The 13,109-nt window shown below is 50.7% G+C and overlaps 1 protein-coding gene across 1 annotated transcript; it reads right to left on the bottom strand.

Moving 5' to 3' along the window:
- Positions 1-67: 67 nt before the first annotated feature.
- Positions 68-11,274, bottom strand: SH2D7 (SH2 domain containing 7). Its single transcript, XM_033236919.1, has 6 exons — positions 11,090-11,274; positions 9,659-9,748; positions 6,485-6,650; positions 5,984-6,196; positions 2,989-3,663; positions 68-1,125 (listed from the first exon to the last, which is right to left on the bottom strand). Exons 1-6 carry the CDS (start codon positions 11,263-11,265, stop codon positions 1,075-1,077), a joined length of 1,371 nt encoding a protein of 456 aa, XP_033092810.1. The 5' UTR covers positions 11,266-11,274; the 3' UTR covers positions 68-1,074.
- Between the last annotated feature and the right edge of the window lie 1,835 nt (positions 11,275-13,109).

Raw genomic sequence — 13,109 nt, 5'->3', positions numbered from 1 at the left:
AATCCCACCATTGGCGTCTCACCTCTCAGCATCAGGCAGTGCCTCCTGCTTTAGGCACTAGCTTTGATTTCAGTGTGTGTGCCGTTGGAAAGAAGACACATCCATGCCCCGAACCTTCTGTAAATTCCCTGACAGTATCTCTGGTTAACATTCAGGAGTGCTAACCACTCAGGCACAGGGACAGTTGCTTCAGTCTCAATCCTTACAACCCCCAAGGAGGGAGGGACTCTTACAGGCCTATATTTCAGGAAAAGCTGCATAGCCAAGTGGTCACTAAGGGTAGATTTCCCACAAATGCGACCTGAGCCAGCTCTGCCCAGGGTCAGGGCAGGGAGGAGGGGTACCTATGGTGTTGTCGCTGGAGATGATCAGTCCTGTTTTCTGCATCCCGGGCTTGGGGTAGTGGGGAGCGGGGCAGCAAGCCAGCTGTCCACCCTTATAGAGAATGGGAAATGTGGATAGGAAGGGAAGTGACACACAAAACAGGAAGTTTCCTGAGGGACAGAGCTCCAGGAAGAGCCAGCCTGACCTGAGGGCACAGCTGGAGTGAAGAGGCCTGAAGCAGAGGATGTGGCTTCTGGCCCTCCCCTCCTTTTTGCTGATGGGGCCACAAGGAGGGGAATTGGTTTTCTCAATAGCAATTGCATGATGTCACTTGGCCAGTTAGAAAGGTGTCTGTCCTAGCACACAGCCTGTCACACACTCGGTAAGTGCTCAGTAGTGGGAGGCAGGCTCAGTCAGTCTGCCTGGGCCTCAGAATGCTCATCTGGGAAATGGGGGTGCTGACCCTTGCCTTTGGCCAGTGTCACTCCTCTCCAGCCTTGATTCCCTCCTATGCATGGATGGGAGGCACAAGGAAAGCAGGACAGAGCCAGGAGCTGCAGGTGGTTGGAAGGTCCTCTTCCACCTGCTCTCAGGCAGGCACCTTGGCTGTCTCGGAGCCTAGTTCTGTAGTAGGCCGGATGAGTCTGAAGATCCAAAGGGTGCCTTCAAGTGAGCTGAAGGCTTTGCGATAACCCCTGGCATGGCCTGGGTACCAGGAAACCCACTGGTGGGCTGCCAGATGCCAGGCCCTCAGAATTTGTGCTTCCTGTCCGTGAAGAAGAGCCTCCGAAGCTTGTCAGGCTGGAAGGAAGGAGGAGATACTGGGGCCTGGGGTCGCTGGACAGGGAGGGAAAGACCCAGGCTCCGAGGACCCCTCATTGACCTTGGGTTGGGGGCCCAAGCCCAGGACATGAGGCCAGGTTGGAATTCTGATGGTTGATTCCACGAGCCTCTCCCGGTACCTGAAATCCCACCTTTAGCTCTCCAATTTTGGATGCAGGGTTCACCCTCTTCTGGCGAAGGAGAGGAGGGGAAGGAGGAGTGTAGAAAGGGTGGCGAGCCTCACCTTACCTCCCTGGAGTGCCCTGGTCTCCCCTGACCCGCAGTTGGGGGGCCTCAGGATGCACTGGTGTCGAAGGTAGGGTGGGGTGAGGCTGTACCCAGGCCCACAGAGATGGGAGAGGACATGGGGCAGCCACAGGGAAAGAGCAGACATGGGATGTGGCTTCTGAGGGTCTCAGGACTGTCCACTGCTGGATCCGTGGTTCCCGGAGAGTCAGGATCTCAAAGGCTTCTATCCATGGGGTATGGGGGCACAGCCCTGTCCTGAGGGAGGAGCCGTCAGCACTTCCCGGGAAGATCTTTCCACCAGGAATCCGGCCGGAAGATCTGTGTGTGCCTGACTGAGATCAGAGGACTTGCCCCTGGGGAAGGGACTCCCAGGTTTTATTGTCTCCGGGTATAGGCAGAGTGCAGTTGGGACTGAGGGCTCCAGAGAGTTCATCTGCCTCCCTGAGAACCCTGGACCAGCCCCACTCCTGGCCACCGCTCTCCACACTCCTGGTCCCCTCTCTTCCTTACTTATCAGACCCCTGCAGAAACCAAGAGGGAGGGGAAAGGACCCCTGGACTGCTGCAGAGAAAGTCCTTAGAAGGTCCTGGAAGCCCCCAGCTTACACCCAAATCTAGCAGCTGCCTCTCCCACCACCACCACCACCACAGAGATCCTCAGAATAATAGCTGTGTTCATCAAGAGCCCTCTCTGGGCTGTGTCCTGAGCAGGAGAGGATGTCTAGCACTATCCTCTGGGCACCTGCCCCTGGATACAAGCAGAGGATCAGCCCATTTTACAGATGAGGAAATGGAGGTCCTGGGTGGGGTTGCTAAACAAGAATGTAGATGCCCAGTTAAGTTTAAATTTCAGATAAACAAAGGAATAATGGTATTTGAGACATACTTTGAAATGGTTTTCGTTTTGGTTTGGTTTGTTTTTTCGTTTGTTTTTTTAAACAGAGTCTCACTTTGTCTCCCAGACTGGAGTGCAGTGGCGCAGTCTGGACTTATCACAACTTTAACCTCCCAGGTTCAAATGATCCTCCTGCTTCTGCCCCCCAAGTAGCTGAGACTATAGGCCACCATGCCTGGCAATTTTTTGTATTTTTTCGTAGAGATGGGATTTTGCCACATTGCCCAGGCTGGTCTCAAACTCCCAAGCTCAAGCAATCCACCTGCCTCCGCCTCTCAAAGGGCTAGGATTACAGACATGAGCCACCATGCCTGGCCTCAAAAATGTTGTTTATCTGTAATTCAGGTTTAACTGGTTGTCTTGGAATTTGTCTTGCCCAAAGCTACAAGGCGAGGGAGTAGGGGCAAAGGGGCTGTTCTCCTGCACCCAGAGGCTCTGAGACCCCTGCAGAGGCTGATCTATTGTAGAGAATGCCCTTAGAAGAGCCTGGAAGCCCGTCTTACATTCAAATCTAGCAGCTGCCTCTCCCACCACGACCACCACCACCATTTCCAGGCAGATGTTAGGGCTGGAAAATTCTGTGTACTTCCAGGCAGTGGTGGTGACCTGACCTGCCTATGCCTGGGGGCTACAGGTTGTCTCCTACCACCAGGTGCTCTCTAAGGGCTGGGAGCCGCCCCACCCCGTCTTGGAGCTCACCTTGTGCATCCGTCCAGTCTCCTTGCTCTTGGTTGCTGGGATCTGCTCATAGGTGTTCCCAGGCTCTGGGAGCCCTGGGGGGCCTGAAATCCTCTTGTAGCCATGGTCCATGGGCCCATGTACCCATGGGCTATATGTGGGACTGGCCCCAGGATGTGGGGCCCTGGCTGGGTCACCCAAGCAAGCTGGGATCTGCTCATAGGTACTGCCTTCTTGGTCTGGTGTATCCCTGGGCTCTTGCAGGGGGCCTTCTGTCCCAATGAACTCATAGATATCTGCAGAGCTGCCCTGGAAGCAGGGCTGAGGCTTTTGGCTCAGCTTTGGAAACTCTTGCCTCCAGGTAGCCCCCAGGGATCCCATGGCATCAGAACACCCCCAGGAAGTGGGAGACTCTGTGGGACCCTGGTCTGGGCTCACCCCAGAGAGGACAGGCACCAGGCCATCAGGCCTATTCTGTTCTCCATCTGAGAGTCTCCTTTGGGCCTCCCTGTCTGGGGAGTAGGCCTGGCTGCCAGCTGGAACTGGTGCATGCCTGCTGGACCCCTCTGTGCCCAAGCCTAGCCGTGCCTGGTTCATCTTCCTCACGTCTGCATAGATGATGTCATTGGGGCCTCCAAAAGACTCTTCCAGGAGAGAGGAACTCCTCTCAGGGAGTGGGGGCACTCTGATGGGAGCCTGAGGAGACAGGGACAGAGAAACTCTTAAGGAGCAGCCCATCACTAAGATGCCCTCCAGTAAAAACTCTCTCAGATAAGCCGAGGCCCCCTGTCTTGGCTATAGTCTTCCTGCCTGTACATGCAAGGGTTGGATACATGACACTCAGGGTCCCTTCCAGCTCTCATGCTCTAGGACTTGTTCTTTTTTTGGTTTGCTTTTTAAGATAGAGTCTCACTCTGTTGCCCAGGCTAGAGTGCAGTGGTGTGATCTTGGCTTATTGCAACCTTTGCCTCCCAGGTTCAAGCTATTCTCCCACCTCAGCCTTCTGAGTAGCTGGGATTACAGGCTCCCACCATCATGCCCAGCTAATTTTTGTATTTTTGTAGAGACGGGGTTTCCCAGTGTTGGCCAGGCTGGTCTCGAACTCCTGACCTCAGGTGATCCACCCGCCTCGGCCTCCCAAAGTGCTGGGATTACAGGTGTGAGCCACCACACCTGGCCTAGGACTCGTACTTTACCTTGGCATTCAAGGCTTTGGGTCACCAGCTCTACCTCCCACCCAATTTTTCCCTCCCCTCCTCCCACCTCCTCCCACTTCCATTGTGGTCCACTGTTCCCTCAGTGCCCCCAAACCCACTCACTGCTGCATTTCCCTTCAGAATGGCCCATCTCCGAGTCCCATCACTCATTTAACAAATATTTAGTGAGCACCAACTATGTGCCAGACACTGTCCTAGGTGCCAAGGACTCTGGTGAGCAAGACTAACTCTTGGGAGTTTATATTCTAATGTGGGAGATGGGCAGCATACTGCTGCGCTGTGTAGCACAATATGGTTTGATGTGCTATATGATGGGCGAATATATCACAAGACAACAGAGTGTGGGGGCATAATCAGTGCTACAAAGAACGAAGCAGGGTCATGGGATAGAGAGAATGGCAGGTGGGGAAGGCAACATTTTCTGTCATAGGTGGGCCTTTCTGAGGTGATATTTAAGAAAGGAATGGAATGCAGTTAGAGTGTAAGCCATGCAAGTATCTTGTAGGAAGAGCATTCTAGGCAGACGGTAGAGCCAGTGCAGAGGTCCTGAGGTGGGAGCAAGGTTGGTGTTCAAGGATGATCTAGAAGGCCAAAGAAGCCAGAGAAAAGGCCTCACTGAAGCCTCCAGTGAAGAAGCAGGGGGTAGCAGGGCATCTGGTGAGGCTCTTGTGGGCCCTGGTGAAGTGTTTAGGTTTTATTCTAAATATGAGGAAAAGCCATTGGCATGCTGTGATCTGATATAAAGAAAAATCTTTTGGCCGGGCACGGTGGCTCACGCTCGTAATCCTAGCACTTTGGGAGCCGAGGCAGGCGGATCACCTGAGGTCAAGAGTTTGAGACCAGCCTGGCCAACATGGCAAAACCCTATCTCTACTAAAAATACAAAAAAAAAAAAAAAAAAAAAAAACTAGCCGGGCATGGTGACGTGCACCTGTAATCCCAGCTACTCAGGAGGCTGAGGCCGGGGAATCACTTGGATCCAGGAGGCAGAGATTGCAGTGATCCAAGATGGTGCCACTGCACTCTAGTCTGGGTAACAGAGTGAGACTCTGTCTCAAAAATAAAAGTAAAAATGGCTGGGCACAGTGGCTCATGCCTGTAATCCCAGCACTTTAGCCAAGGCGGGCAGATCACTTGAGGTCAAGAGTTCAAGACCAGCCTGGCCAATATGTTGAAATCCTGTTGCTACTAAAAATACAAAAATTAGCCAGATGAGGCGGCAGGTGCCTGTAATCCCAGCTCCTCGAGAGGCTGAGGCAGGAGAATCACTTGAACCCAGGAGGCGGCAGAGATGGCAGTGAGCCGAGACTGCACCATTGCACTCCAGCCTGGACAATGCGGTGAGATTCCATCTCAAAAACAAAAACGAACAAAAACAAACAAACAAAAAAAGAAATATTTTTCTGAGTCCATGGGGTGCTATGGAGAAGAATAAAATATTGACTCACAGGCACCCCACACTACAGCTTACTAAGGGATGTTCAGGCATTTCATATCCGTTTTCTCATTCAAGCTTCACAAGAACCTCAGGCGTGGTAAACTGAGGCTCAGAGAAATTATGTGACTCGCCTAGAGCCACATTGCTAGAAAATGGCCTTGGCCAAATCTAACTAGCCAGAGGCAGGCAATGGCACGGGTGAACCCTGGGTGATTCCAAGATGGGTCTGCACCTCTGGGCCTGGCTCACCCTCTACAGCTGGAGGGAGTGGCTGGCCTGGCCTCAGGGTCTGACTGGGAGCATGGCACCCACATCCCTGATCTGGCAACCCTGACTCTAGGTGGCCCATAATGCTTCTCACCTCCATGCTTTCCTCCTGGGAGAGGTTCTGGGGACTCACATCCAGACTCTTCTGTGCATGGAGGAAGGAGACCTGGGGCTTTGGAGATGAGCAGGGGCTGGCGGCCTTGTCTGGGACCACTGTGGGGGATACCATGGCAGGCAGGTTTTCTGGGTCCACGATGGTCTGATGGAGGCCCCGGGTGATGGCATCATACATATCATTGTCCTCTGGCTGGGGGTATGGGGATACAGCAGGCATGTGGTCACACAGGCCCAGTCAGTCTCCAGAGCCTACATGAGACTGCTGGTAAGAGACTGCAACATTCCCACCGGGTTCCTGACCTCAGGTAAGACATCACCACAGTCTCCCTTTTTCCAATAGAGATCATGACCCCACACCGAGTGCCCCTGGATGATAGTAAATAGGGAGGGCTTGAAAAGGGGTATGCCTGAGTGATGGATACCCCAGGCCTGGGCTCCCTGCCCAGCCACCCTCACCCTGGGGAAGTGGGGCGCCTACCCGGGGGCAGGCAGTAGTCAGCATCTCTCCGAAGGGCTCAAGCTGTGCCTCCTGGTAATGGCGCACAAGCTCAGCCAGGGTGCTGTGGCTCTGGGTGTCTCCTGAGATGATGTAACGCCGGTTTCGAAGCTGGTTGATCACAAAATGTCGGCAACGATTGCTGCCCCTGCAACACAAGGCAGCCCAACCTTGGCCCATGGTCTGAGCTCTGTGCCTGGGTGCAGGAGAGGGGTCCCAGCTCTTGATCCAGAACAGACCTGCCTGATCTGGGGCCACTGTACCCCACTTGCAGCCATGGTGTGTTCGTCAGGAAGCTACGGAGAGGTTTTCAAACCATGGAGCCCTGGGATCTTGGGAAGTACTTAAGCCTGCTCTGGTGGAGTCAGGGAAGGCACAGCTGCAACTGGAGTGAGGCAAGTGAGGCACTCATCTTGGGTGCGAAATGTACAGGGGCACCAAAAAACTCAATCAAGAAAACTAATAACGCAGTATTTTAGAAAATCAAAATATATGAAAAAAAAAAATCCACAATGAACAAAACACCTGTACATGGGTACACCTGTATTTGGCTTTAGTAAATCATGCCAAATTGCTTTCTAAAATTATTGCAATGGGCTGGGCACAGTGGCTCATGCCTATAATCCCAGCATTTTGAGAGGCCCAGGCAGGCAGATCACTTGAGGTCAGGAGTTCAAGACAAGCTTGATCAATATGGTGAAACTCCATCTTTACTAAAAATTAAAAAAAAAAAAAAAAATAGCTGGTGTGTGGTGGTTGCCTGTAATCCCAGTTACTAGGGAGGCTGAGGTAGGAGAATTGCTTGAACCTGGGAGGCGGAGGTTGCAGTGGGCCGAGATCGTGCCATTGCACTCCAGCTGGGTGACAAGAGTGAAACTCCATCTCAAAAATAAAATAAAATAAAATTATTGCAATGTATGAGAGCTCCAGTTGTTCCACATATTCTGTCTTTCCATTATAGCCATCCAATGTGGCTTTAATTTGTGTTTCCCTGACAGCTAATGATGCTGAACATGTTTTCATATGCTTATGGGCCTTCTGGTTTTTCTTTTTGGTAAAGTGCTCAGTTCTTTTGCTTTTATTTATCGAATTATCTGTTTTCGTCTTATTTATTTGTAGGAGTTCTTTATATATTCTGGATTTGAGTCCTTTGTTAGATATTTGTATTCTAATAGATAACCTATTCAAGACTGCACGCTGATCTTTTTCTTCTCTTAATAATATCTTTTAATTGTAAAAATTCTTAATTTTGGCTAGGTGTGGTGGCTCACGCCTGTAATCCCAGCACTTTGGGAGGCCGAGGCAGGTGGATCACCCAAGATCAGGAGATAGAGACCAGTCTGACCAATATGGTGAAACCCTGTCTCTACTAAAAATACAAAAACTAGCTGGATATGGTGGCGTGTGCCTGTAGTCCCAGCTAGTTGGGATGCTAAGGCAGGAGAAGTGCTTGAACCTGGGAGGCAAAGGTGGCAGTGAGCAGAGATCGCACCACTGCACTCCAGCCTGGGCAAGAGAGTGAGACTCTGTCTCAAATAAATAAATAAATTTTTTAAAATTCTTAATTTTAAGGAAATCAAATTAATCACTCTTTTAAGATTAGTACTTTTCGTGTCCTGTTTAAAAAATCTTGGCCTCTCATTTTCAAAGGTATTTTCATTTACCTATGACAATGTTTTCCTGTTTTCTTCTAGAAATGGTATTGTTTTGCTTTTCTTTCTTGGATCTACAATCCACCTAGAATTAATTAATTTTTGTGTATGGTATGAGGTAGCAGTAATTGTCTTCCATTTAGATATCCAATTGCTCCTGCACCAATTATTGAAAAAGCAAGCCTTTCCCCCATGGAATTGCAGTGATGCCTCTGTTGCAAATCTGGTAACCAAACATTTGGGACTGTTTTGGGACTCTTTTCTGTTCCCTTTTTCTATTTGTATACCTTTGAGTCGTCCCACTTTAGTCTCTTTCATAAGTTAGTATTCTCCCTAAGATCTTATCTGGGAAGAAACAAAACAAAAGAAAAAAATCCCCAAAGCTCAAAAGACATTTGAAAACTACTGAGTTAGTATATTTCAAAATGCCTAGCACAGTGTCTGGCACATAGAATAAAAATATTTTGACGACGACTAACATTTATTTAAAGTCCTTACTGCATTATATGCATTGTGCCAAGCACTTTTAAATGTATCAACTGATTGCACACTTTCATCAATCCTATGAAGCAGGTACTATCATATTCCCATTTTACAAATGAGGAAACGGGGTAACAGAGAAGCAAAGTAACTTGCTCAAGGTCAGCGTTTGAACTGGGGCAGTCTGAATATGTGACAATTTTGAATCAGAATCTGAAGACTTTTAAGTTTACCCTGGAGCCCTGGCCTCCCTCCCTACTTAGAGAAATCTTCTTACCTCCTCTGAATTTCCCCTTCCAACCGACCTACTCTTGGGACAAGATTCGACATCACCATCTCTGCCTTTGTCCTGGCTACCTTGTCTCCTTCTCTCTATCCCCACTATCCTATCCTAGCCCAGACCTCATTATCTCACATTCAGGCAATTGCAGGAGTCCCCAGTGCCCCCACACCTCCAGCTCTGACTTCCAGTCATCTCTCCATAGGCTGCCTAAAGGACCTATGCAAATACAGCGAACCAGATCATCCTTCAGGGTCTACAGACTTAGCTAGGCATCCAAGGCCATTCTAAGCTTCTCCTACCCTCCCCTCCAGGCATTCCTCCAAAGGAACCAAGTGTTCTGCTGCACCCAGCAACCTGCAGCTCCCCCAGCACCCTTGTCTTTCATGCCTCTGTACTTTTGCACATGGCATTCCATCTACCAGAGATGCCCTCCTAAACCCCAACCACACCCTCCTTTCTGCCTAGCAACTTGTATTCTTTCTTCTATCCTAGGCTCAAAGCTCACCTCTGTGAAGCCTCCTCCAACCCCTACTCACCTCCTTTGAAGGCTGTGGCTTCATCCGTAGCATACGGCCAGTGCTGCTCAGGAAGTGTCTGCTGAGCACGTGATGGATGAATGAAGGAGTCAGGAGTCAGGACCCAGGGAAATCTAGGCAATTTGGGCCAGTGGGGCCTCTGCACTAATCTGCAAGGCTAGGTTATGGTAGGCTGAGCTTGCTTGCCCAGAGGGCTTCCCCTTACCTGTAGGACAAGATGTAGCCGGTGGCTCGGTCACTGAGGCGGATAAGGAAGGAACCAAGAGCTCTGTCCCTGAGTAGCTGCTCCGTCTGCCTGGGCAGAGGACATGCCATTAGCTGGGGTCTGTGCCCTAACAGCAGCAGGTACAGCCTGACTTAGGCCTCTCTTGGAATCCCTGCTGGCCATGCCTTTGGGTTCCAGACCTCCAACCCTTTATAGTGGAGCCACTCAGACCTGTGGATTGGTCTGTGGCCTGTCAGGGCTCAGTATGTGGTCTATCTGGGCCCAAATGATTAAGTTCAAGACTGTCTGGGGCTGGGTCAGGGTCTGAAGTCATATGCACCCCCCGACTCCCCACTGCAGCCTCACTAGCAGGCACACTGGTTGCTGACCCTGGCCACCCACTCTCCACCTGGATGGTTGTGTAGCAAGAATAAATCCACACAGCTGGAGATGTTGAGGTTTAGTGGGGGGTCCCTCCCTCAGAACCACTGTGTACAGTACTACAGGATGTGCACTACACACGAGCTTCTGCAGGGAGAAGATACTGCTATGTCTGAAGCAGCTAAAAGGGACTCATTCCTCTTCCTGTCCCCTTCAATCCTAGGCAGCTACAGAGATTTTTCACATGGTGCCAAATATTTTGGAGGCATGGTGAAAAGTTCCACCTGTCTTGTGGTTTGGCAGTACATAGACCAGTACATATTCCCTCACTCAGTTACTCACCAAATACTGAGTGCCTGCTCTATGCAGCTAAATCATTTGCAGGGCCAGGTGTTAAATGAAAACATGGGGCCCCTGGTTCAAAATGATTTAGAATATCAAGACAGTGACAGCAGAGTACTAAATCAAATGTGGAGCCCTTTTGACCCTGTGCTGTTGCACAAGTCAGTGCCCATAAAGTCGGCCCTGGCTCTGTGCAGGTGCTGTGCCAGGACCTAAGGACTGGCTGGATTTGTCATTCCTTCACCAGGTGTTTTGGTTGCTTGGAGACCCAGCCCAAATAGAAAGCCAAACCTGTATCTTGGCCTTTATACCTAGGGTAACCGTGCATCCAGGTTTTCCTGGGATGGCCCTGTTTACGACAGTTCTCCTAGCTTAGTTACTAATAGTGTCCTGGTTTGGACGATACATGATATGGTCCCCTAGTTACTCATCAAGTCACGGTCTGGCCCTCTTTCTGTCCTCTGGCAGCCCCAGCCATCCTCAACTTGTACTAAAGTAGAGGCCGTTGCCGTCCCCGATTCTGCCTACAGAAGCCACTACCAGAGGACATGGTGCTCCTCAGTCTGTTCCCCTGCCCCCCGCCTCCAAGGGCCCCTGCCTAGCCCAGGGAAAGGACAGGAACCAGTCTGATCCATAGTTCCCAGACCATTTTCTCAGCCCCAAGGGGCTGTGGGCTATGAGGGACCTGTGGGGCAGAAGCAGCCTTACTTGCGGGTGATGAATCCATGAAACCAGGGAGGCAGGGCACCGTTCTGCAGAATGAAGGGGGCCTGTGTCTCCATGAACCACTTCAGGGCAAGCTCCTGGAGCTCAGCCAGGGCCTGGCTGTCCCCTGCCCCCTCAGGATCTCTCCCTAGGCTGAGCTGCTTTAGGCTGTCCTCCATGCTGGAGAGCACCGGAGTGGAAGCAGAGCGCAGCCAGCGCACATGCCTCTATATCTGCGTGTGCTCTGGCTCATTTGCCTGAGCCCATGCCCTACCCGAGGACCCATGGCACACAGCAAGGACCCGTGGCACAGCAGCCCTATTGTCACCTCTGGGGTGGTGGCTGGTTCTCCCCTCTGATGCTTTGGGGTGGGGCACTTTGGCTGGCTGCAGACATAGGGGAAGCAGCCTGAGAGGGGTAGGGAAGGCCCTCCGTGGCTTCCTGGCCAGCAGATGGGCTACCTCACTAGGTTTGGCCATGTTCCCCACAACCTCTGGTCTTTGTCACAACTAAAGATCGGACCCTGGCAAAAGTCCACAATACTGCCCCTGGGAGCAAAGCAGTGGATTTAAATTCTAGGTATCCTTCCTTCATGGAGGCTATTTTTATTTTGATGAAGAAGTTCTGTGCTAAGTCAGTCTTCCTTCCACTCAAGATGTATTGAGTCCCTACTGTGTGCCATGTAAATCTGGGCCCTGGGAATAAAGCAGTGAACAAAACAGCACTTTGCCCTCATGGCACATACATTCTAGAGGGAGACAAATATATGTGTAGAATATAGAGTCAGATGGAATAAGCACTCCAAGACAAAGGCAGAAGAACAAGAGAGCCCATGGGCTACGTTATGCAGATAGAGAGTCAGGGGTCAGGGTCAGCCTTGTTCAGGAGGTGACATTGGAACAGTGAAGGAGGAAGCCAAGCAAGCACCTGGCAGAGTGGACCCTCATCAGCAGGGGGACGCACGCGCAAAGATGAGGTGGGACTTTGTTGCAGATTTTGAAGAACAACCAGAAGCTCGTGTCGTTTTAAGAGAGGGGACTTTGGAGTAGATGGGTCCCCTGGAAAGGCAGGGATAGGCCTCTGGTAGGAAGCTTTGGAGCAGTTAGGGCAATGGGACCATTTGTTCACACAAACATCCCTGAGTCTCTAATGTGTTTCTGAGTTTCCTAGCAGAAACCCAGGCTGGATGGATGGTGAGGCAGCAGATGGTGCAGTCAGCCTCAAAGATCTTAATAAGACTCCCACTTCCACCGCACACTGACGTGAGACCACCCTGGGCAAGTAGCTGGGACTGACGTGGGGTCTCAAGAAACTTATTCAATTGTTGCAGAGAACTAATTTGCTCATCTGTAAAATGGGCGTGAGACAAAGCTATTTTCTAGACTCTAGGGTCATTATGAGGACTGAGAGAGAGAGCATAATGGTTTACAATGAAGGCGCATTTATATAAGATAAAAAATAGGATGCAGGTACTGCTACAGTATGACTAAAGTGATTTGTTGTCATTTCCTCTGCTTAAAGCACTTGATACATAACTATCTCTGTCTAACTCCATTCCACAGTAAGAGACGCTTGGTTTCATTTTTCCTTGAGGCCAGACCTGTAATACCAGCACTTTAGGAGGGCAAGCTGAGAGGATCACTTGAGGCCAGGAGTTCATGGCCAGCCTGGGCAACATAGCAAGACCTTTTTCTAAAAAGAAAAAGGCAACCGGGCGCAGTGGCCACGCCTGTAATCCCAGCACTTTGGGAGGCTGAGGTGGGTGGATCATGAGGTCAGGAGATTGAGACCATCCTGGCTAACACAGTGAAAACCCGTCTGTACTACAAATACAAAAAATTAGCCAGGCGTGGTGGTGGGCACCTGTAGTCCCAGCTACTTGGGAGGTTGAGGTGGGAGAATGGCATGAACCTGGGGGGCGGAGCTTGCAGTGAGCTGAGACCACGCCACTGCATTCCAGTCTGGGCAACAGAGCAAGACTCTGTCTCAAAAATAAATAAGTAAATAAATAAATAAAAACAAG

Source organism: Trachypithecus francoisi, unplaced genomic scaffold (genome assembly GCF_009764315.1).
Source record: "Trachypithecus francoisi isolate TF-2019V2 unplaced genomic scaffold, Tfra_2.0 Contig00110, whole genome shotgun sequence".
NCBI lineage: Eukaryota > Metazoa > Chordata > Mammalia > Primates > Cercopithecidae > Trachypithecus > Trachypithecus francoisi.
This window is presented reverse-complemented; position numbering and strand designations above follow the sequence as displayed.